Consider the following 26,978-nt stretch of genomic DNA (forward strand, 5'->3'; position numbering starts at 1 on the left):
AGGCAATCATCATGGCGGCAGAACAGAGAAAATTGCTGGAACAGCTCATGGGAGGTATGTCTCTTTGGCGCTCTCCCACTTGGGCCCATCACTTCAAGCTTCAACCTCCTACCTCTTCCCCGATCTGAGCTAACAGGATCTTCATTTACAGCTGACCAGCTCATTGGCACTGGCGCCCAGGGTCGCAATTCCCAGCTTTCTATCACGGACCCGAAAGTCTGCCGTTCTTACCTCGTGGGAACCTGCCCGCATGACCTCTTCACCAACACGAAGCAGGACCTCGGACCCTGCCCCAAAGTGCATAGTGAGGGACTAAAGGCGGAGTATGATAGCGCATCTCCTGCGGAGAAAGCGAAATGGGGCTTTGAATTTGACTACATGCGCGATATGCAAAAGTACATCGATGATTGTGACCGGCGAATCGAGACTGCGCAGCGCCGGCTTGAGAAGACTCCGGATGAGATCCGGCAAACCAACAACCTGGTATGATCATTTCAAATCTTCAACTGCCCCGCACTGGCCTTAAATTCGCTTTTTCTAATGCCTTCGCTAACTCCTATGCAGCTCAAGCAAATCGCTGACCTCAACAACACGATCAACACCGGCCTCCTCGAAGTCTCCGTCCTCGGCGAAACGGGCTCTGTCGCAATGGCCCTGAACGAGATGCACAAGATCCGCACGGCGAAGCAGCAGAAGGAGACTGCTGAGCGCGACCTCAAGAACCTCCAAGACACCTCCGGTCCGTCCGGCCACCAGAAGCTGCAGGTCTGCGACGTTTGCGGCGCCTACCTTAGCCGGCTTGATAATGACCGACGATTGGCGGATCATTTCTTTGGAAAGATGCATATGGGATACTCGGATATGCGCAAGGGCTTTAAGAAACTCAGCTCTGAGCTGAAGGGCCGGGCGCCGCCAGTTCGTCACGTCGAGGAAGAGGATCCGTATAGTGCAGGTGGTCGATCTGGTGGCCGCGGCCCACGGTATGGCGGCGGTGGTGGTGGTGGTGGATTCCGACGACGGGGTGGAAGGTGGTAGATTGCTCCTTTCGCTTCTCATTCTGTCTTCATCCTCTTTGGTTCGACCCTCTTTGCATAGCGCAGGCGTTTTGTACGATGATGGTAGGTGGCGAAGGAAGGTTATCAGCCATGAGCTCAACAATGCCCTTATTTGTTTTATGTTCTATACCTAAATGCCATAGTACGGAAAAATACACTTCAAAAATCTTTTCACCAGTACATCTTGACAGGCTACTGTTTAAGGATCGATTCCACGGTGGCAATGCATCTTCTCGAAAACAACATTCTGGATGTGAATTGATTATCTCACGCCATACAAAAAATATAGACACTAAACTTTGTTTTGATTGAAACCATGCACCCATTTGGAGAGGGTAATGCACAGCTAAGAGCACTCGCTCCATAAATAATGAGAAAAAAGTAATGACAATAAACAAACAGAACCATGTTTGTGGGCAAGCCGGCAGATCCACGAGTGCCAGCCATGGGTATCCCACGTACTTAAAAACACACATCAAAGGAGCCCGAGGTCCCGAACACCGACGGGTGGAAAAACAGTTCGTAACCCACCCGAACACAATAACCTGTACAGTACAAAGGTAGAAATGATCAATTGTTGCGTCAATAAAATAGAGAACATTAGACGTTTGCCGGCGGGACGTGGCCGTTAGCCTGAGTCTCGAACAGCGCCTGCATAAGTGTGTCATAGTTGGCCGCCGCGGCAGGCTGCCGGGCCAGGATGTCGCGGACGACGTTCAACTGCGCCACGTCCACATTGGGTGCCGTCTTGAGAAGTTGCTGGATGGCGGGTGCGTTTACTTGCGCGCCCAGCACTTGAACAGCGGCGGCTAAGCCGGTGAGAGCTTGTTGCTGCAAAGGTGGGAACTGTCCTGGCTGTGTAGCTTGTGGTTGAGCATACGCAGCCGGATTGGGGACAGTTCCATTAAGGGTAGTCGGAGGTGTTGGTGCAACTTGGGGGGTTGTGGCCTGACCAATAGCCATAAAATTAGGTTGTTGGGGTGTTGCTGCAGCAGCCGTCAGGGGGCTTGCAGAGACGGCTGGCTCTTGGCTAGGCTGGTGAGACGGCGGCTGGACTGAAGGGGGGTTGGAGTCGCCTGTCTTCACGACGAAGACAACAAGAAGGGTTCGCTCATTGATGGTGCTGTCAAGGGTGTTGTTTTCCAGCAACTCAATGAACTCGGGCTTCGTAGTAGTACCGGCTTCAATAGGAATGATATAGGTATCCTTAACAGCCGACAACGGATGTTTGCCAATGACACCATAGCGCTGGCGGTTTTGGAAGTAGTCGAAGAGTTTGTCGAAACCCGCACGCTCTCCAGGCAGATCCGGACTGCTGATGGCAATCACAGACACGTCTGTTGAGGAGCTGAATCGCAGGCCACAAAGATAACTGCTGGCAAGTTGGATGTCGATACGGCCATCAACCAGCAGCGTCGAGGGCGCCAGCTGGCTCCAAGGAATCCGCCCGCTCAGGTCTGCGCCTCCCACATGCTTCGCGAAAGATGTGAACTCGGAGACAGGGATCATGGCAACTTTGCCATGCCAGACGACATTGTCATCGTTGAAGTCCTTGGGTGAGTAAGGAGGTGAATCGGGCTCCTCGTCGCGGAGCAGCTGATCAATCTCAGCGTCAGCCTGGATCTTGCCACTGCTGGGTACTGGCTCGCGGATATTGGGCGCAAGCTCAGGGAAGACATGATCATGGTGTCCTCCGGTGGGCGAACGACCTCGAGCATGACCCTCCGTCTCTCGGAACTTGTTCGACTGCTGTACCTTTGGGGTAAGTGGACTCTGGTTCCCGGGACTGCCGTCTGCATCGGCGGCGCGGCGAGGGCCAGCTGAGAAGACCGATTCTGTCGCAGCAGTGTGAGTCTCGTCCTCGACGAGCTCTTCCCCCTTATGCGTTCGTCGGATCCGGGGACCCTGTTCCTGGACAATGATGTGCTGTCGCTCGGACTCCCGCTTGATCTCCGCATCCTTCTGCTGCAGCTCCTCGCTAGCCATCTCCTCCGGCTTCATCCTAGCCAGGGAGTCTGGGGACAGACTACCTACAAGTAGACGATCTCGTAGAGAAGGGTTCTTCTTTACGTTGAACAGGATCGTTCGTAATTGCAACTTATATGGCTCAGTAGGCTCGCCCGTCCGGCCGCAGAAATTGTGATACATGGCATCCTCGATGGACAGACCGAGTTGTCGTGCAGCATCTTCAGCGGACTTTCCAGCAGACGGCGAATATGAGCCTTTCTTCTGAGCCGCGGTGATCTGATCTACAAATAGCCTGATGAGCGCGGTAGCCGCGCTCTTCCGGGCAGGAATCACAAGGGCCTCCAGGGTGGCACCCGCGGCTGGGGTATCTGCAGGGGACTCTGCCTTGAGCTTCGAAGCTGCTCCCGTTGTGGATTGAGGGGAGACACGTTGCTGCTTCACCTGCGGACCCTGAAAGAGACTCGAGTTAGCATGTCGTTTCCTGCTGCGCGTTTCGAGTGAAGTGCTCACCATATCAGCCTCCACACTCTCTTCAAGCTTACGCTTGTTGGTGCTTGATCGCCGAGAATCACCACCGTGTCCATTCTTCTCCGGCTCAGCCGACGCAGATGCGCCTGTGGTGGGTGAAGGACCAGGTCCAGGGGTGGCAGAGGTTCCAGCACGGGCTGGAGTGCTGGCTTCAGGCTTGCCCTGGCTCTTTCGGGTGCCCTTTTTGCCCTTCTTTCGCTTGGACTTCTTCTCCTCGGCCTCCAGTCGTCGTCGCTCAGCGACCTCCTCCCAAGGCTTCTCACCCTTTGCAATCTTTTCCAGAAGAGCTTTGTGATTCTCGGGCTTGCATCGTTCGCAGTAGTATTGATCCGGCTCCTGGCCCTTGGGGAATGTCAATCCCATACAGTCATTGTGTTGCCACGCGGAACACTGATCACAGCAGATCATGTCCCGCTCCACATCCTCCTCCTCTTCGTATTCGCCGCAGATGCACCTAATGATCTCTTCATCATCATCATCTTCTTCTTCTCCCTCACTGGGACCCGGGGTGGGCTCGGCGGAGGCTTTGCCGGATTTGTCTTTCGGATCTTTTTGACCCTTGGTCTTGCCCTTCTTCGAAGGAGCGTCTGGTAGTTCGAGGTTCTTGTGTTGACCCTTGGTGGCCCGGCCGGAGCGTCGCGGTTCGTCTGGCATTATCGTTAGCATACTGTGGTGCATTAAAGAGGCTGTCAACCCAGGGTGCCGTCTCCCTCTGGCCATCCCGGGTGGTCTGGGGGTTGAGGTTGCGGCTGCGGGGCGAGTGGTGTGTACGATTGCTTACCGGCCATGGCTCAAAAAGGCTTTGAGGCGCCTCTGTGTACTACAGCGCAATAAAGGATAATGGTTCTGTGATTGCTCAGGAAGGATGACAGAAAGGGCGTGCGCTTGATACCCAGCGATCGCAAAGGTCTCTCTACGGGTTCAGAGGGGGCTAAAGTAATACACAAGAGAAGACGCTGCAGAAGAACGTCGGTGCCTGATCCACGGTATTACTTGATCACCAAAGCTGATTCCCCGGAACGGAGTGCGAGGAATTCGGCACAAACGAGTGCTGGCAAGATATGCGCCAGGTTGTGTTGGACTGTCCTCTGCGATCCCTTGCTGCGCGTCAGTCGCGACACTTAGCTGGAGCGGGGTCGCGTGGGATTTCGCACACGGGCGCCCTTCGAATAGGAAAAGCAATAGATGTTCACCGTGGAGGTTTGCGCAGCGGCCGCTCTGTCGAGTACACGAGAGCGATGAATCGAGTGATGAAGGAGTTGGAAGAAGAGAGAAGATCAGAGGAGGATGGATGAATAAGTGGCTTGCCGGGCCATATGCTTATGTCATGTATCACGTGACTGCCCAGCCACTCCGCCGAGGGCTGAGAGGCTTCAATCCGATGAGCTTCTCCAGGTTTCCCCACTTGAAGCAAAATCCACTTTTGAATCAACCTGAAACCGGCCAAAACTGCAACTCATCCTCCTTTAACACACCCAGTCGCCTTTGAACACATCCCGAAAATCTCGACCGAGCTACCTTCTCCCTTGCGAGAACATGGCGGATGTGCGATCGCTCCTCCGGAATGAACTAGCTTCGCGCAAGGGCGCGACGCAACCAAATACCACCGGCAACCGAATCAGCAAAAAGCGCAAAGTCGACAATGGGGACGGTCTGATGCGAAAAAAGCTGCGATCGACAGACCTGGACGCTGTCCAGGCCGTGGCAAATACCCAAGCCTCCCAGGCGCCCGATGCGGACACAACCGAGGACGAGGTTTTGGAACCCATCGAGGAAGATGAAGATACTGGCCCCGAACTTCCTGTGCAAGGAACACAGGAGGACACTACAGCGGCAGACTTCTCAGAGTCTGGGCCTGGAGCTACGGCACCCCAATCAACCCCACAGACAGTCGACGAAGACGAGTGGGCTACATTCGAACGCGAAGTCGCCGCCCCAACCCGAATGTTACATGCCCCAGCTGCAGTTTCAGCGGAGGCTACGATATCCGCCGCTCCAGTAACCGCCGAGGAACTTGCCGCACAACAATACAGAGACAAGCCGTCGACAACACAAACCCGGGAAGCTGAGTTAGAGGGCGAACGGGAAGACGCTGCCCGATTTATGGAGGAAGAGTTTGACGAAATGGATCAGCTGGAGGAGCGGGTACGGAGGCTGAAGCAAATGCGAGAGGAGTTACGGCAGAAGCGCGCTGAAGACCAAGCTCGGGACATCCCTATGACATCGGAGGATCAACGAGCGCCTGAGAGTGACAGCGAGGAGGATGAGGATGATGATTGGGATGATTGGCGATTCAAATGATTGTAAAATGAAAATCGGTTTCTACATGAAAGGAAATAGCTCCTTTAATCTACAGTGATACCCTCCCAAATTGAACGGCATATGTTGCTATCTGCTATCATGTAGTGCAAAGCGTAGGCTATTGTTCGTTGACAGGTCTTAAGGATAGGTCGCAAATCGGCTTCAATGCAGCTATGAACAGATGAAATTGTAATTAGATACTCAATTCCTGCTCCTCAATTATTCTTTGGTTTTTCTTGCTCATTGGCTGGGTCTTCATCGACCTCCATGTAACCACGCAGGCCGTCTTTGCGAATCTTCATAGCCTCCGCAATCTCAGCCTCACCCTCTCTTAGAAGGTGCTTGCCACGAATAAGATCGCCCCGTTGTCTGCGCTTATCTTCTTCAACCCGTTTTTCTCGCTCCGCAAGGGCTTTTTCGCGCTTCTCGCGTTCCCGTTGCTTTCGATCGTGCTCTTCTTGCTGTTCCGCAGTCATCTGCACCTCCGGTGGAGGTGGCAAGGTAGAAATATACGCCTCGATCAAGGCGTTGCGGACCTTAGGAGGAAGAGCAATATATCGGATATCAGTGATGATCATGGACGGGAGGACCTCGAGATTCGAGGAGCGGTTCAAGGCATGTAACGGTGCCGATTTGAGGAGCGCTGAAAGATCTGCCTTCCGGGTACTCTCGGGGAGCTTGAGCTTGGAGATATAGTCGCGGTAAAGCTTCTCCCGGTCCTTGTCGGATAGTTGGGAGTCCTTCATTTCCGCGATTTTCCGGTATTTGCGCTTGAATTCGGGCCAGTAGAGCTTGGGTGTTGCATATTCCTGGAGGAAGGCCAAATATTTGATACGAGGATCCTGCTTTTCCTGGTTTTCTTTGCGGGCTTGGACCTCCTTGATGCGATCCCTGCTCCAACCGAAGAAAATCTCACGGCGAGTTTTCATGTTCGAAGGAGCTGTATATCTTGAATCTTCGATAATACGGCCTTCGTCAATGACGTTCTCCCACGTTGTGAACGGATTGATATGACAGTCATCAAGCAGATCACGGAACAATGCTTCGGCATCGGCATCAGTCAATGGAAGTCCTTCTGCACCCTCTTCCCAATCCTCTCCGGGTTCACCGTACTCTCCTGGGTCCAGTCCATACTCTTTTCCCATGGCTGATAGCTGATATTCCATGTCCTCTTCGGTAAATTCCAGTGGTTGTTCCTGCGCTCCAGGGCTTTGGGTACGGGCACGCTTCGATGGTTGGCCCTGGCCATCCTCCTCTTCTCCTTCGTCATCGGTAACTTCAACCTCTTCGTACTCATCGCTATCCTCTGCGCCTGGATGTGGACCTTCATGCGTAGCATCCTCATGCTCCAACCGTGATGAGGCCGGCTCCGCCACAGCTTCTTTCTTCGGTTCCTCTGGCTCCTCTGACTTCTCGCCTCGTTCTCGCCTCTCCTTCTTCTCACGCTCTAGGCGGTCGTATTCAACCACACCCTTTAGAACCTCCTCCGGAAATTTCCAAAAGCTTTTGTTTGTTTCCAGGTTGTGCACAAATCGCCTGCCAAGTTTGGTTCTCACCAGAACCCACGGCGCACAATCCGGGATCGGATGCTTCGACCTTGGCCTGTCCTGGGACTCACGGCGCCCGCGATCACGATGGTCTCTTCCACCGCGGAAACCGCCGCGAGTTTGTCCATGCTGTTGTTGGTGTCGATTATATTGCGCTGCGCCTGGGGGATAACCTACGGGCCCATATGGCGTCGATGAGAAGGGTGGTAGTGTTTCAGGCGAATAGAACGGGAGTGGCTGTGAGGGATCCGGCGCAGGCGGTGCAGATTGAGGAGCTTGCACTTGTGGTCTCTGGTATGTGGACTGTTTCGTTGTAGCATTATAGTAATACAAATGACCTAAAAGAGCGTCAGTTACGCCAGATCCTTTCGAGACCAGCCAGGCGCAGACCAACCTGAAGGCGCTCGATGCTCCGACCACCCTGCGGGGAGAGGGGGCGGGGGAGCGTAAGTCGATCTCAGCATAATAGCAGCGACTAGCTAGATTGAAATTGTTGAGAGCAAATTTGCTCGCTCGCGTGGCCCAATGCTGGGAGGGAAGCCGCCGTGAAGCCTTGGTGTGGTGAGGTGGTCCGAGCTTGGCGGATGACAGAGGACGCGCCAGGGCAAGTTGCCTGGAACTTCCTGGAGCTCATCTGTCTCCAACTCCGACCTTCTCATCCGCACTCCTCCTTACGATCCTCCATTCCGCTACTTCTTTAGGACCTCACTGTGTCTTCTTTCATGCAACATGTCTCGGCGATATGATTCACGGGTAGGTTAACCCCCCTGCCGGGCGGTCGGAGCAGCTCCAGCTAACCTATGACGCCGTTTGGTAGACCACCATCTTCTCCCCAGAGGGCCGACTGTACCAGGTTGAATATGCGCTCGAGGCTATCTCACACGCCGGTACGGCTCTCGGTATTCTAGCTAAGGATGGCATCGTCCTCGCAGCGGAGAGGAAGGTGACCAGCAAGCTGCTGGAGCAGGACACCTCCGCCGAGAAGCTCTACACCATCAACGAGTACGTCGAAATGCCTTCAGTTTCCTAAATGGCATCAGCTCCGGTACATCCCTTTTTTGCATTGAACTAATGCCATTTGTAGTAACATGATCTGCGCCGTCGCTGGTATGAACGCCGATGCCAACATCCTCATCAACTACGCACGCCAAAATGCTCAGCGCTACCTCCTCACCTACAACGAAGACATTCCTTGCGAACAGCTGGTGCGCCGACTGTGTGACTTGAAGCAAGGATATACCCAACACGGTGGTCTGCGTCCGTTCGGTGTGTCATTCATCTACGCCGGTTGGGACCACCTGCGCCAGTTCCAGCTGTACCAGAGCAACCCAAGTGGAAATTATGGAGGGTGGAAAGCTACCAGCGTTGGTGCCAACAATGCCAGCGCACAGAGTCTGCTGAAGCAAGACTACAAAGAGGACTCCACTTTGCAGGAGGCCTGCGCTATGGCCGTCAAGGTCCTGAGTAAGACGATGGATTCGACAAAGCTAAGCAGTGAGAAGAGTGAGTCTCCTAAACCTGTTTGATTTAGCGAACGCCCCCGTCGCCTCTCAGCTAGGATGGCTACTATTAGTTTCGAACATACTAACTCACGCCTTTTTTCTCCCTAGTCGAGTTCGCGACAGTGGGTAAGACCAAGGACGGAAAGATCTACCACCACCTGTGGAGCGCCGATGAGATTGATGCCCTTCTTCGGGAACAAGGGCTCGCCAAGGTGGACGATGAACCCGAGGCTGGTGAGATAAAATAGAATAATACCTTCGCCTGTGTTTCAGATACTTGAAAATCAAGACCTGCACTCGATCTCCACATTAGCGTATTGACACCTCTTTCATATTCTGTACGAACAGATGCGCTCTGGTGATGCTGCACCATGCGTGTTGCTTGATCGTGACGTGGCATACAACCAACGGCTTGGTCTGAGAACCTACTCCCCTAATCTGCTGTCCATTTGACGATATTTGTACCAGCAAAGCCAACCAGACCATTAAGTACACGTAGTCTGACCTTGCCCCGTAGATACTGGGTATCTGAAGTGGTGGCCCAACATAGGAAAATTCTCCAGTCTTACATACTCAGCGAGACCAGCGTGAAGATATATAGCACCAAAGTCGCCGTTCTATTTCCCAGTTTCCAGCCACCCAACCCAGGCTTAGAGAAGTGCTTACAGCTTAATTGATCACCTGGTAAGCCCTGTCCATGGCATTCAACTTCGGCGATATAATGTTCTGCTTAGGTGCTAGAAGAGTACAAGATCAGATATCCTAATGATTCCATCTAGTGCTATATTTGCCTTGCGCAGTTGTGATGGTGCTGCCCCACATGGCTTCAGGCACGGACTACCCGAGCATGGTTTCCTACCATATAGTTCATTGTGCTTCGACCAACTGATACGTCTAGGTGTCTAGAGGATTATGGATGGAAATTGTTGATCTTCTCGAACGCGCAGCCATTCGACGTTATCACAGGCTGGGTTACATAAGCGAATACATACACGTGACAAGAGGGAATGAGGGGGTTCATCATCCCACCTGCCAGTTATTCTTCGTTCTACCACCATTGCCACATTTCATAAAGTCCTCGCTCGACTGAATGGCTAAAATCGCGTCTACACTAGGACCTAGTGGCTTTTTGTACGAGGAATTACTGCAGAAAGCCCCCCTTTCTCTATGAGACTGGAGCCGTCTCAGCGAACCGCTCACCCAAGGAAGCAAGGCGCTTACACCACGACTAGCCCACATCAATGTATTCATTGGACGCTGTCAGCCTATGGAACAGGGGAAGAATATTACGGATTATCCAATGAAATTTTTTTTCTCGGGATCCTCCAGACCCCGGACAGGAGTGATACTCTCCATCACATTGCAGACCCTCGATTCAGACCTAAATGTCACAGACCTTGTGCTGCATGAAATATGAAACGCCCCTGAGCAGTCCACCAACGTGCAAATCCGAAAGCACAAAAAATCGAAACACCCACATAACGGGGGGAAAATGAATGCAGTTGCTGCTGCTCGCTGAATGAAAGCCCCCGATTTTCGTTGACCCCGAATCATTTTATCTGAGGAGGGTTCTGCGTCGGTCCTCACGTTCCCGTTGCAATGCGAAAATCTCCTTGTCCAAGTCCATAATGAGCTTTTGGGACCGGTCCATTGAGGCCACGAGACTGGCCCCTTCCCGCTTCCACCGTTCCAAGCGATCGAGCTCGGCGCTTCGCCTCCTGTGTTTGGTCTCTATCTTCTCGCAGAGGCGGCACTTGCTGTTATCATTTTCGGTCATATTGACGAGCTTCATACCGCAAGTTTCGCCGGTGCGGTACTCGTAGTTGCACCGGTGGGCGAAACTGGTCCAGCTCCAGTCTCCACAGGAATAACGCTTCTGGTTGTAAAAGCACATGCCTATCAGATGCGTTAGTGCCGCTAGCTTCCAAGGTGCGATCAAACTCACTTGTTCTCGGGCCCGGAGAGCTTGTTTCAGGTTTAGATGGGGGGTACGATTGGCTTTGCCTTCTTGCCGAAGACCACTTGACAAGTTTGATAGGCTACCCTTCGACGGATGTCGTGAGGAGGTTCAACGAGAGAGGTTCAAGTTATGCTTGATCAACAGAATGCTTTTTGCGGGAGGATGTTTATGGCCATGAATTGACGAGTCAAGGTTGTGATTTCGAAACCCGGAGGGATGATTTCAATCCTCACGGGCCATCCAGAGGATCCGAAAGGCCCTATTTATGTTGTGGTCGACATTTCCATGTCATCGCCTGGGTCCCCCGAGTTCGTGTGGTCCTCTGAGGATCGACGCTCGCCGGTGCAGGACGGCTTATCGTCCGTGTTTCCCCATTTCTCGGATTTCACCTCGCAACCTGGTTGAACTCGATCCGGTTGGCTGTCAGCTGTTCTCCAGATAGGTGGAGACTGCAAGATGCCCAAGGTCTCTCGGATGGAGCCACCAAGGATGAATCGTCGCTTCAAGGATGCATGCAGCTTTCAGGCGTGGCGATTTCTGTCCCCATAATGATTCACGAAGAGGTGGAAAATCCCTCAATTGATGGCTGGCAGGTTTCCTTTTCCCAGCCCCGACTACTGCAGCTATGCCGTCGCCAGTTGCACTCCCCCGCCTCCGTGTGCATGCTGTTCGCATGGACTCTCGCTCCTGTGATCGTGTTGCGTTTTGCACAGACGATCCTGCATGACGAGTCGCTCTTGGCCTCTGCCAGCTGTCACTTTGATGCAATTTTCAGACAACAGTGGTCCAGGGATGACCATGCTATCCCAGCCAAAAAGTGAAAAAGGGCTGATGTCTTTCCTAATTGCGACAGGACCTAGCACGTCCACGGCGACTCCACCTGAATGGGGCCGCTCTACCATACCACCCTTTTCGTCCAAGCTTGCAGATTTCCATTGGCCCAATATGCCAATTATCATGAGCTTTGACACCACCGTCTGGCTGGCAATCCTCTGTCTGTGACAGAGAAATCCCACCCGGTGTCGACGTCTGCGTGATTCAATCGCATGCACATGCACCTGCGCCTCATTGTACCATTTCCTATCCTCACTATTACGCCTCCTGCAGCTGGGCAATTGCGGATGGTGGACTTGGTCTCTGAACTGAGGTCGCTACCCGACCTAGTGTCCCCATGCTCCCCATATTGTTTCTTTGCCAAGCCTTGCTGGCCAGGATATCACAGAATTGAGGCCTGATCCTCGTTCTACACCCTGCCGCATCTTTCCGCTCCGTGCTTCTGAGCCAATAGTCCATCACCTGGGTGGCAACAGTCGCGTCACTGAGGCTCCATTATTGGTACCTCGTGCCCTCAGAGACACGGCCCCTTGGAATTGGGTTATCGCGGTCCAGCCTTTCGACCACTTCGGGGTTTGACGGGAAACATCCAGTTTCGTTCAGCTGATCTCTCATACCTGCAGAGGAGGAGTCCTGCATCTGCCCCCACTCATGTGTGCGGTCTACCGTCATCTTTTTGCTCTTCCGGGCGAAAATGATAGGACCTGAAATGCCGTACGGCGCCCGTCGCAGACACGAACCGTGACACCTTCCACATATTGCTGAACCATATGCAGCTGCATCAAAGCTCGGAGACTCTGACGTGGCACAATGTTTCTGGCTCGGCACGCTGATTCCTGGTAGCGAGACTGGCTGGGGAGACCGTGGGTCGAAAAGCGCGATGTCTTTGGATCCCACGAATGCTCCACACGACGACCCAGACCTTTATCCCTGTCATCGAACATGGTGCGGGAGGGCATGCCTTTCCAGTTTGAGATGGAAGTGGCTGTGTTTACTTTTGCTGTTTCTGCCCTCCGATCCACCTGAGAGGGGTAAAAGCTCATCAACACGGCGCACGATCATCGAAGACCACCGCTCGCCATTTCGTCCCCTGCCTGCATCTAGGGAGACGATCCATGGCGAAACTGTTGAGTTGGCAGCCAGGCATCCCTGAATGGCGGCCAGCAGCCTCAATGCGCGTCACAACGGAGAGGACTGATCATTTTCGAGCGGCGAACTGATTGCATCAGCCCAAAAAACTCTCGAATCAGCTTTCCAAGCCCCCTGCTCTTTTTGCCTCTCGTCCCGTCTTACCGCCGAAAAAAGGCCTTTTCCATACTGGGGGAACCCCGACCTCTGCTGGACAAGGATCAGACTCAAAATCGTGGGAAATTGCGGACATGATTCCTGCCCAACAAGCGAAGTTGCCGGAAATATATTTGAAGTCTATCAGATCAGACTAGTGCGCTCGCTGGACTGATTTTGTGCACCATGACTCTGGCCTTCCATACTACAACGTTGAAATTGGATTCTAAGACCCGCATACACGCTCCCACTCGGCTGGGCTCCTCTGATCCCGTGATCTTAAAGTGAACGGAGGCTCCCGCATCCTCCCCGCGCATGCCTTTGCCTGGCGACAAATGGTCGTCGGCTCCGTGAGCTTTGGCATTCAAAACCCAGAGGACCGCCGCCTCTGGACTGGACTCCCGCGCTCAGATTGGCCCGGCGGCGGAGGAAGCCTCACTTGCAGCCGACCGCTGCGTCCAATAATACACCCTGGCTGGGGTCTCGGCCATCTGCAGCTAAGCAACACAATTCCCCACCCATAATGTACGAGAATGCCTCGTGCATATCATCGACTCCCTCACCGAGGGCGAGGTAGACTAAGCTCCCGCGGTTTATTGGTCGATGGAAACCAAGTGGGTCCTAGCACCTGCATGCCGCCAGATGCCATGATCTTCTCCATCTTATGGACTAGGTCACCTTTTGCATATCTGTAAAATGCATGGAACATCGCCTCTATTTCTCGATTTTCGGGTATAGTGCCGATCTGACTTTTCTTATTAAACTCTAGCTTTATTAGGCAAGTAAGACATCTTTGATGCAAGCCACATTTAGGTATCAAGACGTTGCAAGTAATGCAACTATCCAGACCTGGGTCCGCGGAACTACCTTGCCATCTTTGGTATCCCACAGGCAATAGAAGCTGAACTCTATCACTTGCATGGAAAAAGCAGTCAAATTGATCCTTACGCAACCCCATTTTTTATTGGGATCAGACCCCGATAGGACGCCCTTCGGCCTTTGTTGACGTGGCATTCTCCGGCCTTTCCGATGGACCGAATAAATTAGATATTAAAAAAACTCCGTTTAGCAAGCACCATGACCTCTTCCATTGATCTGGAGAGGCTGATGGTTACTCACGTCCTCGTTGAAGCTTATTACCGAACCTGGTTAGCGGTGATACGTGACGTCATCATGATTTCTCTCCGCGGAGAACAGGGCACGAGAAGCCCTGAAACGGCATTTCTCAGCGTGCATTCCTTGCCTTTATGAGGATTCAGCTCTTGCAGTAATTCGTCCTCATTCAAATTTCTCATAGCCCATACAATCCGTCCACATCTACATAGGGCCCGTTCTACTTCTAATCTTTATCTTCCGTGGATCCGATACAATGTGGAAGAGCCTCCTCTCTAGCAGCCAAAAGGTCATTCGACCAAGTTGCACCTCCCACCCTACTGTGAACCTAACTACACCAATTGCAACTCGTCGTACTCTCGTTGTCTCGCCTCGTTTCTACAAGGACAAGGCCCCTAACGATTTTGACCGCGAATCCCTCAACCCTCAACGAACAGAGGTCACTAAGTCTGGCACCGATTCCGAAATCGCTCAGCATGATACCGCATGGGATCCATCAACGACGTCTCCCGAGCGCGAGCTCGAGGCAACCGAGGAAGAATCACATTCCAAGGGGAAGAAGGGAACTCTAAACATGAGCCCTGCCAACCAGGACGTCAATAAATGGAGAGGGCCTGAGGAGGGAGGCCCAGCGCGGAATGCAGATAAAGAATCGACGAGCAAGAGAGGACAGCCAAATAAGCGCCGGACGGTTCATGTGAAGGAGGATGGGACTCATGTTTCATATCGGTAGACTGTTTACCATTTCTCTGGTGTTATGAGAGGGAGACATGTGAGGCACATGCTATAAATTCGAGATCTTGTCTCAAATCAATGTATATTCTACATCGCGATACATGACTTAACAGTCAGTTCGGGCTTTCAGGAAAGACCAAGATGTGTAGTGGTTCCTTCTCCTCTGATCCTTCTCCAGCGGTTACTTGACTCATCAATTCTCCACATCTCTCCATTGCCCATGCCAACTTGCGTAGGAACCCCGGCGTCATCTCCCAGCTATTCACATCGTATGTTTCTCCCGATAGAATCGTATCTTTTCTATTTGCTGTAACCTCAACATCATTCTCTTCACCAGATATCAGGTCATTGTCCTTTACCGGCTTTGCAGGTGGTGAGTATGGTGGTTGTGAGAAGGGGCCCGGATCAGCCTCATTACCCACAAGGTCATGCGCGAACTCTGTGAGATCAAAGAGGGTTTCCCAGCGGATGAGGTTCTCCCGCATTGCAGCGAAAGGGATCAAATTGATCTAACCTAGTGGAATGCAAGACGCTCCGGTGGAGATGGTTGGTTATTGGATGATAAATGATAGAGTTACCCTACTGGCGTGGCAGCTAGGAGTTAATGGACGAGCCTCGAAGGAACGTCGAGAGTATTTCCAATTTTTTATTTTGGCAAGTGTTGCTTTCCACTGTCATGAACACTGGAACTTTAATCGATACAGCCAAAACACCAGGGCTAGATTGTTTTTGAGGGGGGAATCAATGGAATTTCAACGTGAAAAACGAACCAAACAAAACACACACTAAGATGATCCCGCGGATTTCTTGCCAAGTGAAATAATTTGGGTGCCGTCAATGATCCAGACCTTCTCACTGCCAGCCGGGACGTCCCCATCGAGTGCCTTCAGGCCAGCATTGACCGCAGCTTGCGCGATAACATCGGCATCCTGCGCCCAGCCGTCCTTCAAGCTGGGGTGAAGCTTGCCAGCCCATCCGGCAATAAACCGCATGGACGCTTCCAAGGGGCGGCTCTCCTCACGCGTACCACTGATCAAACCAGGACGCACGATGACAGTTCGCTCGAACCCGAGCGCTTTCACATCCTCTTCAATCTCACCCTTCATTCGTATGTAGGCAATAGAGGAAGCCTTGCTCGCGCTGGCGCCAGAGATCAATACGTAGACCTTGACGCCGGCGTCGCGCGCGGCACGCGCCATTTCGATATTTAGGCCATGCTCGATCTTATACTGGTTCTCGAAGCCGCCGGCGTTAGCTTTGGTGGTGCCGAATGCAGATATGAAGATTTCCGGCGTAGGAGTGAGTGCTGAGAGTTGTCCGGCCCAGGTCTCGGTATTGTCGGATACGAAGGTCGTGAGCTTGGCTTGCGGAGCGCCGCTGGCGGACTGAGGGGTGCGGCGGGAGATCGTGTCAACTCGACTAACACCAGAGTGGGCGAGAAGGCTGGTGAGGATATGGGATCCCTGTGCAAATGGGGGCTTTGTTAGTGGGGGAATGTGGCATTTCTTGCTTATGCGATCCAGGGGAGGAGAGGGACCGAGGGAGGGAGATCTGGTTCATACCACCATGCCTGTGCATCCGATTAACGCCACGTTCGCCATGTTTCTCTTTGAGGGTTGAGTCAGAGCAGTCTCACGAGAGTGGAAGGTAGAAAAGGCTGAGGATGGAGCTGACTGTGGCGTGTGTCTGCCCCGTCGTCATCCACTGCGGAACTACGCCTTCGCACTAAGCCGACCGAGGCAAACCCCACAAACTACAGTATGATAGTTTACCCTACCGTACCAAAGGGTTTGCGAACCGGTCCATGCAGTTAGGATCAAGTTCACCCAGTAACCGTTCATCTTGCGAGCAATGGTATTCACATTGTCGGTCCATGGCAGGTCTGTTCCGTAAAGGTTGTTCAGCACGTAGTTGATCTCAACTGGGGCTCGGATTCGCTACACTGTATGGACGCTTCTATATGGGTTGTGGAACAAGTTTATGTATAATTGTATCATCACATTGTTGGTCTTTGTGACTAATTTTGAATACATACTGGAAGTGCACAGTAACCCAACTAAATCTTAGAGCTCTGTGACAGCTTCTTTTCCTGTGCTTGGTAGATCTTAACCAATTGGCGCACGGACAGGTCGAGCAATACGTCTTCTGAGCCACCGGGAATACGGGCGCCAGGGACATCCCGCAGGATTGCTATAGAAAGGTAGCATGTTAGTTTGGATCAAAGGCCAAAGATATCGGATATTAGCGTACCTTCAACAAGTTCACCCTGACCGGTTTGTGTGAAACCATTGCCACCGAACAGGAGCACGGCAACCTGAGCGCATTCATTGAGAACCATCGCGGACTTTGCCTTTGCCAAAGCTGTCAAGCCTCCAAGCTGGCGGTCGCTCTCTTCCTTGCTGAGATGGCACAGCTGGTAAAGAATTTGTTCGACCCAAGCATACATAGTCTCGAGCTCAGCACCGGCCTTGGCAAGTCGATGCCGCACCACGGGCTGATCCATGAGGGTCTTGCCGAAAGCCTCACGCTTGAGGCAATAAGAGAAAGCAGCAGACAGAGCCACGCGTGCGGAGCGAGTAACCCCAACAGAGATCACGAGACGCTCGTGGTTAAAATTAGTCATGATGATGCGCATGCCCTCCCCTTCCTTGCCTACCAAGTTGGACACCGGGACCTTGACATCGTCGAGCTCGATGTAGGTCGTGCCACCCGTGATCTGGCCTGAGACCTTCAGTCGACGCATGGTGACACCAGGATGGTTCTTCAGGGGCACAACCAGAACCGAAAGGCCGGTAGGCCCTGGTCCACTTGTCCGAACAGCCATGGTCGCATAGTCGGACCAGATACCGTTGGTGATCCTAATGGGTTGTCAGTACGATATCCGATTGGTCGGTTAGCTGTTATGACCTACCATTTTTTGGTGCCATTCACAATATAATGCTTCCCGTCAGCGCTCTTGGTAGCAGTGGTGACAATGTTTGCAACATCACTACCGGCCTCGGGCTCGGTAATAGCAATACAAGAACGCTTTTTCCCGGTAAGAAGATCGGGCAGGAACCGTTCTTGCAGATCTTTGCTGCCAAATTTGACAATAGGCGGGATGCCGAAGGCGAAACCCGCATTCAAGGAGCCACCGGGGCCGCTCAGACCAGAACGAGCCAACTTTTAGTAGAAATCCTCGAATTAGTATGTCCGGCAGTTGCAAGACAACCGTGTGGTCCAAAAATTCATACGCACCTCATCGCAGTAAATGCCGGTATAGATGTAGTCCCAATCTTCGACCTTGACACCCAAGATGTCATTGATCCCTAGCCGCTTCAGCCAGTCAACAGGAAGGGGGGCAGGCATATTTGGCAACAGCATGTTGTGCTTGCAGAAAGTGTCAAAAACATGCTCTGGAACAGTCCCAGCCTTCTCCCATTCCATCGCATGCTGAATCAGGTTCTCCCATGCGAATTTGCGGCATCGCTTCTGGAACTCGCGGTGAGCGGTCGTGATGTATGGGGATGGGAGACCACGCAAATAGGGCGGCTCCGAGAAGGGAACGGGGTTCGGAGAGTTTTCCGCCATTGTGAAAAAGAGTATAGGGTAATTTCTATTTTCAGAGTTATAGAGAGGTCATCGAGGTTAGTTGTGGTGCGGGATGAATTACGTGCAGCTATATAGGAGCTCTTGCCAGCTAGGTGTTCTCCGCAGTCCCACAGTATCCCCCAGCTTTGACCGAGCCTCGGCCGCTTTCCCCGCTGCACGCTGCTTAGTTAACTAACTTATCACATGAGTAACTAGTTACCTGCCCCAGGCATTGATTTGATGACTACGGTAAGATGCTGAGTCAGCTGGCTCAACGCGGCACAGGGTTTTCTGCTGAGTTTGCCATCATGCACCGCCTTCCGGGGCTTATCGATAAGGAAATTGCGTGATTGCGTGATTGCCGCTATTCCGGAAGAGGCAAAATGCCCTGGGGATTTTTCTATACTCGCGGGTATCCGGTCATTCCCCCTCCCACCTCTTCCCCATAATTCTTTTGTTTGAGGTGATTTCTTTCTTGTCATTCATCACAGATATTGCTGCTGTGTGCACAATATCAGACAAGAACAACAATCACCATGGGTGCTACAAATCCGGCCCTTGCAGCCCTCTCCGGCCCGACATATACCACCGCCCAGACCCTGATCCAGCAGGTGGCGTATCTTCTCAGTGACAAGATCTTCTCCTACTCACCGGAGACTTTCGACCTTGACGCTGCCTTGCGGGAGTGGTCTGCAGCCCAGGAGACTAAGGTTAATGGCGAATCTCCTGTTGTTAACGCCCTCGAGACCCGCCAGGGTGCTGGTAACCTGGCCCTGGGCTATCTGTTCTCTCAAGACTTCGATCTGAAGAAGCGTCATGTGCCTCAGGGTATTGTGGCCTCCTCTGCTACCCTTCCGTATATGCGGCCTGCTTTGGAGCAGCTCTCTCTGCTGTACTCTGTTGCCAGCCCGGTGGCTGCGCACATCGCCGCTGTCGACTATGCTGGCGAGGAGGGCCTCGTTTCCGACTATGTCTCGGCTCTTTCTCTGGCTGAGGATCTCGGTCTGGGTCTGGTCTCCAGTGGCTCGGCTCACGAGTCCCAGCACATGGCTCTCTTCACCACTTTGCTCGCTTCTGTCCTGCCTTCAATCCACATCTATGACGGTGTTCGCGTCGGCCGCGAGACCACCCGTGTCATTGATATCCTTGACAAGGAAGGTCTGACCCGCGCGTACGAGAACGTTCACAAGACCCTCAATGACTCTCGTAACCGCCACCTCGATGCTCAAGGCAAGCTTCTGGATCTTCTGAAGACCCTCAACGGCGAGCTTGGCACCGACTACGGTGCTTTCGAGTATCATGGTCACGCTGAGCCCGTTTCCGTTCTGGTTGTCTTCGGCACCGTCGAGGCTGCTCTCGCCGCCCAGGTTGCCCGCTCCCTGGCCAAGGGTGGTGTCCATATCGGTGTGGTCAATGTCCGTGTCTACCGCCCCTTCGTCGAGGAAGAGTTCCTGCGCGTACTCCCCAAGACCACCAAGACCGTCGGTATTCTCGGCCAGGTTGCCGATGAGCAGGCTGTTCAGGAGGAGGGTGTTCACTCTACCTTGTACGAGGATGTCCTGGCCGCGCTGGTCTTCGCCACCGACCGTGAGCAGGCTCCGTCTTGTGTTGAGATCAAGTACCCTCGCTCTCAGCGCTGGGATCTGATCACTATCGCTGCTACATTCCAGCGCATTTTCAACAAGCCAATCCTACCCGTCGACAGCGCTACTTATGAGACTGCTCCTCTGCAGCTGCTTGATCCCACTACTGTCCAGGAGTACACTTTCTGGGATGTTGACACCTCCGTGGCCGATGAGGCTGCCTGCACTCTCAGCCAGGCTCTTGCGGCTGACTCCGCAAGCAACGTCACCACCAGCAAGATTCACGACAACCTGGTCCAAGGCGGTGCTATCCGTGTTGATATCCGTAAGAGCGCCAAGATTATTGACGCTCCTTACGCGGTTGCTGCTGCCGATGTCGCCTATGTGGGAAACATCGCCTTGCTCAACGACATCGATGTCCTCGCCTCCGTTAAAGACAACGCGAAGCTCATTGTTAGCGCCCCTGGTATTAAGGATGAGGATCTCGAGAAGAAGCTGCCGGCCACCTTCCGACAGGCTGTTGCCCAGCGTGGTATCTCTCTTTTCGTTGTCGACCCCTCAGCCGTTGAAGACTCCTCTCTCGAGACCGTGATTCTCCAGACGTCTTTCATCCGTGTTGCTCTGCCCACTCAGGAGGGCATTGCTACCAAGAAGCTTGCTTCCATTGCCGGCAACGCCGAGATTTTGGAGAAGGTCACCCAGGATCTCGAGAAGGTGCTTCGCCAAATCGAGGTTCCTGAGTCTTGGAAGGAACCTGAGGGAGTTAGCGAGGCTACCCAGCTTCCTAAGGATATCTCCATCAACAGCTTTGGTGCATTCCACAAGAACGAGGCTGAGCCCCCGACCCTGCTCAAGGACTGGGAGACCGCTGCCCGTGGTCTGGCCTTCAAGGAGGCATTCGGGACCAAGAATGCTCTCCGTCCTGACCTGGCAACCAAGACCTTCACTGTTCACGTCAAGGAGAACCGCCGCCTTACCCCCGCCACCTATGATCGTAATATTTTCCACATCGAGTTCGATCTTGGTGACTCTGGTCTCACCTACGACATTGGTGAGGCCCTGGGTGTTCATGCCGAGAACGATCCTAAGGATATCATGAACTTCATCGAGTTCTATGGATTGAACCCGGATGATATCGTCGAGGTTCCCAGCCGCGAGGACCCGACTGTTCTTGAGAACCGCACTGTTTACCAGGCCTTGGTACAGAACGTCGACATCTTCGGCCGCCCGCCTAAGCGCTTCTACGAGGCTCTCTCTGAGTTCGCCTCTGATGAGAAAGAGAAGACCGACCTCCGTACTCTCGGTGGGCCCGACGGTGCTGTTGAGTTCAAGCGTCGCGCCGAGGTTGACACCATCACCTTTGCCGATGTTCTGCTGGAGTATCCCTCTGCTCACCCCGACTTCCACGAGATTGTCCGCATCGTTGGTCCTCTGAAGCGCCGCGAGTACTCCATCGCCTCGTGCCAGAAGGTCAGCCCGAACATTGTCGCTTTGATGATTGTCGCCGTCAACTGGACCGATCCCAACGGCCGCGACCGCTTCGGTCTGGCTACCCGCTACCTGAGCCGCCTGCAACCCGGCACTCCAGTCAGCGTCAGCGTCAAGTCTAGTGTGATGAAGCTACCCCCCAAGTCGACCCAGCCGCTCATCATGGCTGGTCTAGGTACCGGTCTTGCTCCTTTCCGTGCCTTCGTTCAGCACCGTGCTCTCGAGAAGGCCCAGGGCAAGGAAATTGGCTCCGTTCTCCTATACATGGGATCTCGTCACCAGCGCGAGGAATACTGTTACGGCGAGGAGTGGGAGGCCTACCAGGCCGCTGGTGTCATCACCCTCCTTGGCGCCGCCTTCTCACGTGATCAACCAGAGAAGATCTACATTCAGGATCGTATGCGCCAGTCGCTGCCTGAGATCATGCAGGCGTACATTCGTGAGGAAGGTGCTTTCTACCTGTGCGGTCCCACCTGGCCTGTCCCCGACGTTACTGCTGTCCTGGAGGAGGCTATCGCCACCGATGCTAAGAACAACGGCAAGAAGGTCGATACCCGCAAGGAGATCGAAAAGCTTAAGGATGAGGAGCGCTATGTCCTGGAGGTGTACTAGACGTGCATGTTTGGGATTATGAACTGATGACTGGCATTTTTTACGTTTTGCCTATTCCCCCGCTTTGCTGCTTTAGATCGGTCTGATTTGGCCTAGCACACTTATCTCTTCATAGACTTCAAGATGCATCGCAGATTTTACCATTTCGATATCATTTTCAGGGCTGTAGAGAATGTAGTCTTAGACAGCCATCTATTTTCGGTTAGATTGGCTCTAGGGGTATATGAGTATCACCATCTCTCCCTTTTTATTTCTCATCAGTTTTAGACCCAGACTTTCTATAAAGTGTATCGTAAACGAGTTGTCTATACGTTCATGTTCTCCTTTTCTTTTATTCATTACCACATACCACATGAGATATTAAGCCTGTCCCGATATCCTGGGCTTGGTCTTTCCATAAGCACCACCTTTCTCTTTCCTCAACTCCAAAGCCTTCCGGTACGGAGGTGCCGTGGGAGGTTGTACCGGGTCCAAACGGACATAGTCGGGAGGTAAGGCATAAGTTGCATCCGAGTCCCACGCTGAGAGATCGCCGCAGGCAATGAAAGAAGGGATCCATCGGTGCTCTACCGCGAATTTGCTTGGGGGCTTCTGCGATGGTGGTTGATCTCTGGATGTAGATGTGTGGAGGCACCGCACCTCAGTAGAATGGTCTGGGAGCGGTGAGGTCTCGCTCAAGGTTGCTTGTGCAAGGACCGGGCGAGCCTGGATATCTTCGTCCTGCTCCTCAAGCACTTCGACACCGACGTTACCATCATCCGAAACAGGCTTCGGTGCTGCAGCCCCGCCAAATAGCGGATTCTTCAAGGCCGCCATACCAACCAGTCCGTCTTCATTGACAGGAGGAATAAAACCTTCACATACAACGAAAGCCTCCAGACTGCTGGCGCGGCTACTTCGCGGTTTGGCAACACTGACCCGCTCAAAGACGGTGCGTAATTGTGCATAGAGAAGATCGACATCTCTGCCTCGGAATATTTTGGCAACAAACTTGCCACCCGGGCGTAACACACCCACAGTAAGGTTCAGTGCAGCGTATAGTAACTGCGACTGAATGTAGATATCCAAGTCGTGCAGACCCGTCACGTCCGGTGCGCCATCACAGATGACTAGGTCAACTGGGTGAGGTTGCTTAATTGCCACGGGGGTCTGTGATGGCGAGTCTGAGGAAGGTGTCGAGGATTCGTACGCTTCGGGATCTAGCGCACGCAGGAGAAGAGGAATGGTAGAGGGGTGGGTAATGTCGGCTTTGAGGGTGGTGATGCCCTCGAGCGGCGCCATAGGTTGCAGATCGATCGAGACGATCTTGACATTTTTCCGAGGCTTCAACTTGGAGCTAGGGTCATTTTCCCCGAAAGGAACCTCGGTCTCCTTATCACTGGCCGGGGTCGCATCGGCATTGTCCAAGGCATGCTTCTCCCTCCGCTTCTTATCGATCCATGCCCGCCGTCCGAAGCTCTCGCCCTTGATCAGGACTCGACTAAGCACCTGACTCCAACTCCCCGGTGCAGCGCAAAGGTCCACGACTCGCGTCACGCGGTCTGGGTTCTCGTATTCGAAGAGGTCGAATTGCTCGTCAATTTGGATGAGCTTGAAGGCGGAGCGGGCGCGCCAGTTTTGCTCCTTCGCCAGGCGGTAATAGGCATCGCGCTTGTCTTTGGAAGACTTGCCCATTTGGAAAGACGGGACTGGACTAGTCCAATGGATTGACTCTGGCGGGGTTTCTTCGCGGAGTAATTTCCATCCAACGTGGGGAGCGTGGGAGATAAGATTTCCAAGGCGGACTTTTTCTGCCACTTTTTTTCTCTGCGACTTCTCCGACCAGCGTTTTCTCTTCTTTCCAAACACACGACATTGACCATTCAGAAGAGGTCCTATTCTCATGATGGGTCAGAAAAGAGGTCGCGACTCAAAATCCCAGGCGCGGGAGTCCAAAAAGCAGAAGAAGGCTGTCAAGTCCAGCGTGGAATCAGAAGGCAATTCCTGGGACGGCGTGGTCGGCATTGATGACCTCAACTGGAAGGAAGTAGCTCTTCCTGATCGGCTAGGAGATGCAAGTGGTTTCTTTGGATTGGAGGAGATTGACGGAGTAGACATCGTTCGGTCTACGGGTGGGGGACAGATTCGATTCAAGGTATGCAATCGCGATCCATCATTAATAGTTCTGATACCTTTCTAACCTGGGTATTTATTGCAATAGGCCAAGTCCGGGAAACCAAATCAGTCGATACTAAAGGCTCCCTCTGGGGAAGACAACGGGGAAGAATGGTCTGGCTTCAGCGACGGAGAATCGACTGATAAGACCGCTGCCATCCCGATCGCCGATGCGCAGCCAGCGAAGGACGAGAAGAAATCGAAGAACAAGAAGGAGTCCAAAGAACCCAAGGAAGCCAAAAATGCGAAGAAGGCCAAGGCAACCAAGACCAAGGATGCACAGCCTGCGCGGGACCCCAATTTGAAAGCCGGACTCTCGTTTGCCGCGCTCCTCGAGGAGGCTGAAGAAGATGATGGTGTGGATGTATCCGCGTGGGATAAGCTCGGGCTTTCTCCAGAGATTCTTACAAGTCTGTCCAAGCTCAAGTTCGCTACCCCGACTGCTATACAGAAATCGTGCATTCCTGCAATCCTGGAGGGCCACGACGTCGTTGGAAAAGCCTCGACGGGTTCCGGTAAAACGCTTGCCTTCGGCATCCCCATCCTCGAGCATTACCTGGAGAAGCGAGGGAAGAAGGAAGACGAGGCTGAAACGCCGAACTCTGCTCCCATGGCGCTTATCCTTTCGCCCACCCGAGAGCTCGCGCATCAATTGGCGAAGCATATCGGGGAGCTGAATGCAAATGCCCCGGATACCAATGCACGTATCGCTCTTCTGACGGGCGGCCTGTCTATTCAAAAGCAACAGAGACAACTTTCCGGTGCTGATATCGTCATTGGTACACCCGGCCGTGTCTGGGAGATTCTGAGCACGGGCTCAGGATTGATTCGCAAGATGCAGGGCATCAAATACCTGGTTGTTGATGAGGCAGATCGTCTGCTTAGCGAGGGTAATTTTAAGGAAGTGGAAGAAATCCTGGGTGCTTTGGACCGTAAAGAGCAGGGCGACTTCCCCGACATGGACGAAGAGGCAGCCGTCGAAGAAGAACCGAGCGTTCGTCAGACCCTTGTCTTCTCCGCTACCTTCCATCGAGAGTTGCAACAAAAGTTGGCTGGAAAGAGTCGCTGGAGTGGAGAGGATGCAGTGGATAAGAAGGACTCCATGGAATATCTTCTGAAGAAGCTAAATTTCCGTGAAGAGAAGCCCAGGTTCATCGACGTGAACCCCGCGCAGCAAATGGCGGAGGGATTGAAGGAAGGCATTGTTGAATGTCCTGCGATGGAGAAGGTAAGAGATTGCCACACATGCATGCCAAACCAAACCATGATTGCATACTGATTATGCAACAGGATCTCTACCTCTATTCGATTCTACTTTATCACCCTAAGCACCGAACCCTCGTTTTCACAAACTCTATCTCTGCCGTCCGACGTCTCACCCAATTGCTGCAAAACCTGCAGCTTCCTGCCCTTGGCCTTCACTCTTCCATGGCACAAAAGGCTCGACTTCGCTCTGTAGAGCGGTTCTCCTCACCAACAGCAGACCCCAGCTCTATTCTCGTTGCCACCGACGTTGCGGCACGTGGTCTTGATATCAAGGGTATTGACTGCGTGATTCACTACCACGCACCCCGCACAGCAGATGCCTACGTTCACCGATCCGGTCGTACTGCTCGTGCCGGTGCCGTCGGTAAGAGTGTTATCATCTGTGCTCCAGAAGAAGTTGTCAGCGTGGCCCGTCTCGCTGCCAAAGTCCACGTCCGAAATGCCAAGAAAGGGCCAGTCAAGAAGTTGCCACTTGAGTCCCTCGATATCGACCGCCGAGTTGTCGCCCGCGTGCGCCCCCGCATCGACCTCGCCAGGAAAATAACAGATGCAAGTCTCGCCAAGGAGAAGATCTCTGCCGAGGACAACTGGCTTCGTGCTGCGGCCGATGATCTCGGTGTTGAGTATGACAGCGATGCGTTTGACGAGTCCAAGGGTAAGGGCCGTGGTCGTGGTGGTGGACGCCATCTGAAAGAAAAGCAGGATAGCAGCATCACCAAAGGCGAATTGGCTGGGCTGCGCGCTGAGTTGAAGCATCAGCTTTCTCAGCGGGTGAACATCGGTGTCAGTGAGCGTTATCTCACGGCTGGACGTATTGATATTGAGGCTCTTCTGCGCGGCGAGGGCAACGATTCATTCCTGGGGCATCTGGATCCCTTGAATTTCTAAGCGGGCCTCTGCCATGGTCATTTAAGTCGGCGTTAACTGTGGGCTTTCTTAGAGCTTGTCTATAGTCTCAGTCTAAAAAAGCTTTTTACACCAAAAATGAATTCACATAGACACATCCCAAGTTTGAAATCCTAAAATGGCATCTCGTCTAACTATTCAATCCACACCAACTATATCAGCCCATCCTTATGCACGCACCGCATTGTCTAACCTTAACTACCACTTAACTTAGTTATCAGTGTCAAATGCCTCTATCTTATCGCAATCGGCATCCCGAGATTGCCACCTCGGCAAGTCGGCGAGTGCACGCCGAAAGTCGGCACTTTGCGCCCCACTGTTGCAGGACCCGACCACAAAAAAATCAAGCAGGACGAGAAATGGATACCGTGCAGTGCCGGATGATCTCATAAGCGTGTTAGAATAGATGGATCCATCGTCGTCATTTCCGGCGGATCTGCACCCTTCTCCCTAATCCCCACGACCCGTCGCCCTCCTTGACATAGTTTGATTTGAATGCGTACCGGGCGATAGGTTAATCGGAAGATCTTACGTCGCGGGAGATTAGTTGTGCATTAGCTTATCGGCAGTTG

The 26,978-nt window shown here is 53.0% G+C and overlaps 13 protein-coding genes across 13 annotated transcripts; 6 read left to right on the top strand and 7 right to left on the bottom strand.

The window, feature by feature from the left end:
• Nucleotides 1–11: 11 nt before the first annotated feature.
• N7482_004198 (LUC7 domain-containing protein) lies at nucleotides 12–1,035 on the top strand (the record flags this gene model as incomplete). The annotated part of the gene is made up of 3 exons (XM_056686323.1): nucleotides 12–54; nucleotides 152–483; nucleotides 565–1,035. 3 exons carry the CDS (start codon nucleotides 12–14, stop codon nucleotides 1,033–1,035), a joined length of 846 nt encoding a protein of 281 aa, XP_056545065.1.
• A 620-nt stretch (nucleotides 1,036–1,655) lies between these two features.
• On the bottom strand, nucleotides 1,656–4,217 carry N7482_004199 (uncharacterized protein; the record flags this gene model as incomplete). Its single annotated transcript, XM_056686324.1, has 1 exon — nucleotides 1,656–4,217. The coding sequence occupies one exon, from the start codon at nucleotides 4,215–4,217 to the stop codon at nucleotides 1,656–1,658; it is 2,562 nt and encodes an 853-aa protein (XP_056545066.1).
• Nucleotides 4,218–5,087: 870 nt separating this feature from the next.
• On the top strand, nucleotides 5,088–5,852 carry N7482_004200 (uncharacterized protein; the record flags this gene model as incomplete). Its single annotated transcript, XM_056686325.1, has 1 exon — nucleotides 5,088–5,852. The coding sequence occupies one exon, from the start codon at nucleotides 5,088–5,090 to the stop codon at nucleotides 5,850–5,852; it is 765 nt and encodes a 254-aa protein (XP_056545067.1).
• A 215-nt stretch (nucleotides 5,853–6,067) lies between these two features.
• Nucleotides 6,068–7,863, bottom strand: N7482_004201 (uncharacterized protein; the record flags this gene model as incomplete). The annotated part of the gene is made up of 2 exons (XM_056686326.1): nucleotides 6,068–7,737; nucleotides 7,794–7,863. 2 exons carry the CDS (start codon nucleotides 7,861–7,863, stop codon nucleotides 6,068–6,070), a joined length of 1,740 nt encoding a protein of 579 aa, XP_056545068.1.
• A 265-nt stretch (nucleotides 7,864–8,128) lies between these two features.
• On the top strand, nucleotides 8,129–9,149 carry pre9 (proteasome core particle subunit alpha 3; the record flags this gene model as incomplete). The annotated part of the gene is made up of 4 exons (XM_056686327.1): nucleotides 8,129–8,152; nucleotides 8,217–8,401; nucleotides 8,484–8,902; nucleotides 9,010–9,149. The coding sequence occupies 4 exons, from the start codon at nucleotides 8,129–8,131 to the stop codon at nucleotides 9,147–9,149; spliced, it is 768 nt and encodes a 255-aa protein (XP_056545069.1).
• Nucleotides 9,150–10,456: 1,307 nt separating this feature from the next.
• N7482_004203 (uncharacterized protein) lies at nucleotides 10,457–10,795 on the bottom strand (the record flags this gene model as incomplete). Its single annotated transcript, XM_056686328.1, has 1 exon — nucleotides 10,457–10,795. The coding sequence occupies one exon, from the start codon at nucleotides 10,793–10,795 to the stop codon at nucleotides 10,457–10,459; it is 339 nt and encodes a 112-aa protein (XP_056545070.1).
• A 3,553-nt stretch (nucleotides 10,796–14,348) lies between these two features.
• Nucleotides 14,349–14,825, top strand: N7482_004204 (uncharacterized protein; the record flags this gene model as incomplete). Its single annotated transcript, XM_056686329.1, has 1 exon — nucleotides 14,349–14,825. The coding sequence occupies one exon, from the start codon at nucleotides 14,349–14,351 to the stop codon at nucleotides 14,823–14,825; it is 477 nt and encodes a 158-aa protein (XP_056545071.1).
• A 115-nt stretch (nucleotides 14,826–14,940) lies between these two features.
• On the bottom strand, nucleotides 14,941–15,312 carry N7482_004205 (uncharacterized protein; the record flags this gene model as incomplete). The annotated part of the gene is made up of 1 exon (XM_056686330.1): nucleotides 14,941–15,312. The coding sequence occupies one exon, from the start codon at nucleotides 15,310–15,312 to the stop codon at nucleotides 14,941–14,943; it is 372 nt and encodes a 123-aa protein (XP_056545072.1).
• A 300-nt stretch (nucleotides 15,313–15,612) lies between these two features.
• On the bottom strand, nucleotides 15,613–16,428 carry N7482_004206 (uncharacterized protein; the record flags this gene model as incomplete). Its single annotated transcript, XM_056686331.1, has 2 exons — nucleotides 15,613–16,290; nucleotides 16,390–16,428. The coding sequence occupies 2 exons, from the start codon at nucleotides 16,426–16,428 to the stop codon at nucleotides 15,613–15,615; spliced, it is 717 nt and encodes a 238-aa protein (XP_056545073.1).
• Nucleotides 16,429–16,883: 455 nt separating this feature from the next.
• On the bottom strand, nucleotides 16,884–18,397 carry N7482_004207 (acyl-CoA dehydrogenase family protein; the record flags this gene model as incomplete). The annotated part of the gene is made up of 4 exons (XM_056686332.1): nucleotides 16,884–17,017; nucleotides 17,078–17,685; nucleotides 17,739–17,989; nucleotides 18,065–18,397. 4 exons carry the CDS (start codon nucleotides 18,395–18,397, stop codon nucleotides 16,884–16,886), a joined length of 1,326 nt encoding a protein of 441 aa, XP_056545074.1.
• Nucleotides 18,398–18,933: 536 nt separating this feature from the next.
• N7482_004208 (sulfite reductase subunit alpha) lies at nucleotides 18,934–22,080 on the top strand (the record flags this gene model as incomplete). Its single annotated transcript, XM_056686333.1, has 1 exon — nucleotides 18,934–22,080. The coding sequence occupies one exon, from the start codon at nucleotides 18,934–18,936 to the stop codon at nucleotides 22,078–22,080; it is 3,147 nt and encodes a 1,048-aa protein (XP_056545075.1).
• A 360-nt stretch (nucleotides 22,081–22,440) lies between these two features.
• N7482_004209 (tRNA methyltransferase TRM7) lies at nucleotides 22,441–23,754 on the bottom strand (the record flags this gene model as incomplete). Its single annotated transcript, XM_056686334.1, has 1 exon — nucleotides 22,441–23,754. The coding sequence occupies one exon, from the start codon at nucleotides 23,752–23,754 to the stop codon at nucleotides 22,441–22,443; it is 1,314 nt and encodes a 437-aa protein (XP_056545076.1).
• Nucleotides 23,755–23,965: 211 nt separating this feature from the next.
• Nucleotides 23,966–26,388, top strand: mak5 (ATP-dependent RNA helicase MAK5; the record flags this gene model as incomplete). The annotated part of the gene is made up of 3 exons (XM_056686335.1): nucleotides 23,966–24,214; nucleotides 24,281–25,462; nucleotides 25,525–26,388. 3 exons carry the CDS (start codon nucleotides 23,966–23,968, stop codon nucleotides 26,386–26,388), a joined length of 2,295 nt encoding a protein of 764 aa, XP_056545077.1.
• Between the last annotated feature and the right edge of the window lie 590 nt (nucleotides 26,389–26,978).

The sequence above is a fragment of the Penicillium canariense genome, assembly GCF_028826845.1.
Source record: "Penicillium canariense strain IBT 26290 chromosome Unknown utg000002l_segment0_segment0, whole genome shotgun sequence".
Taxonomy (NCBI): Eukaryota; Fungi; Ascomycota; class Eurotiomycetes; order Eurotiales; family Aspergillaceae; genus Penicillium; species Penicillium canariense.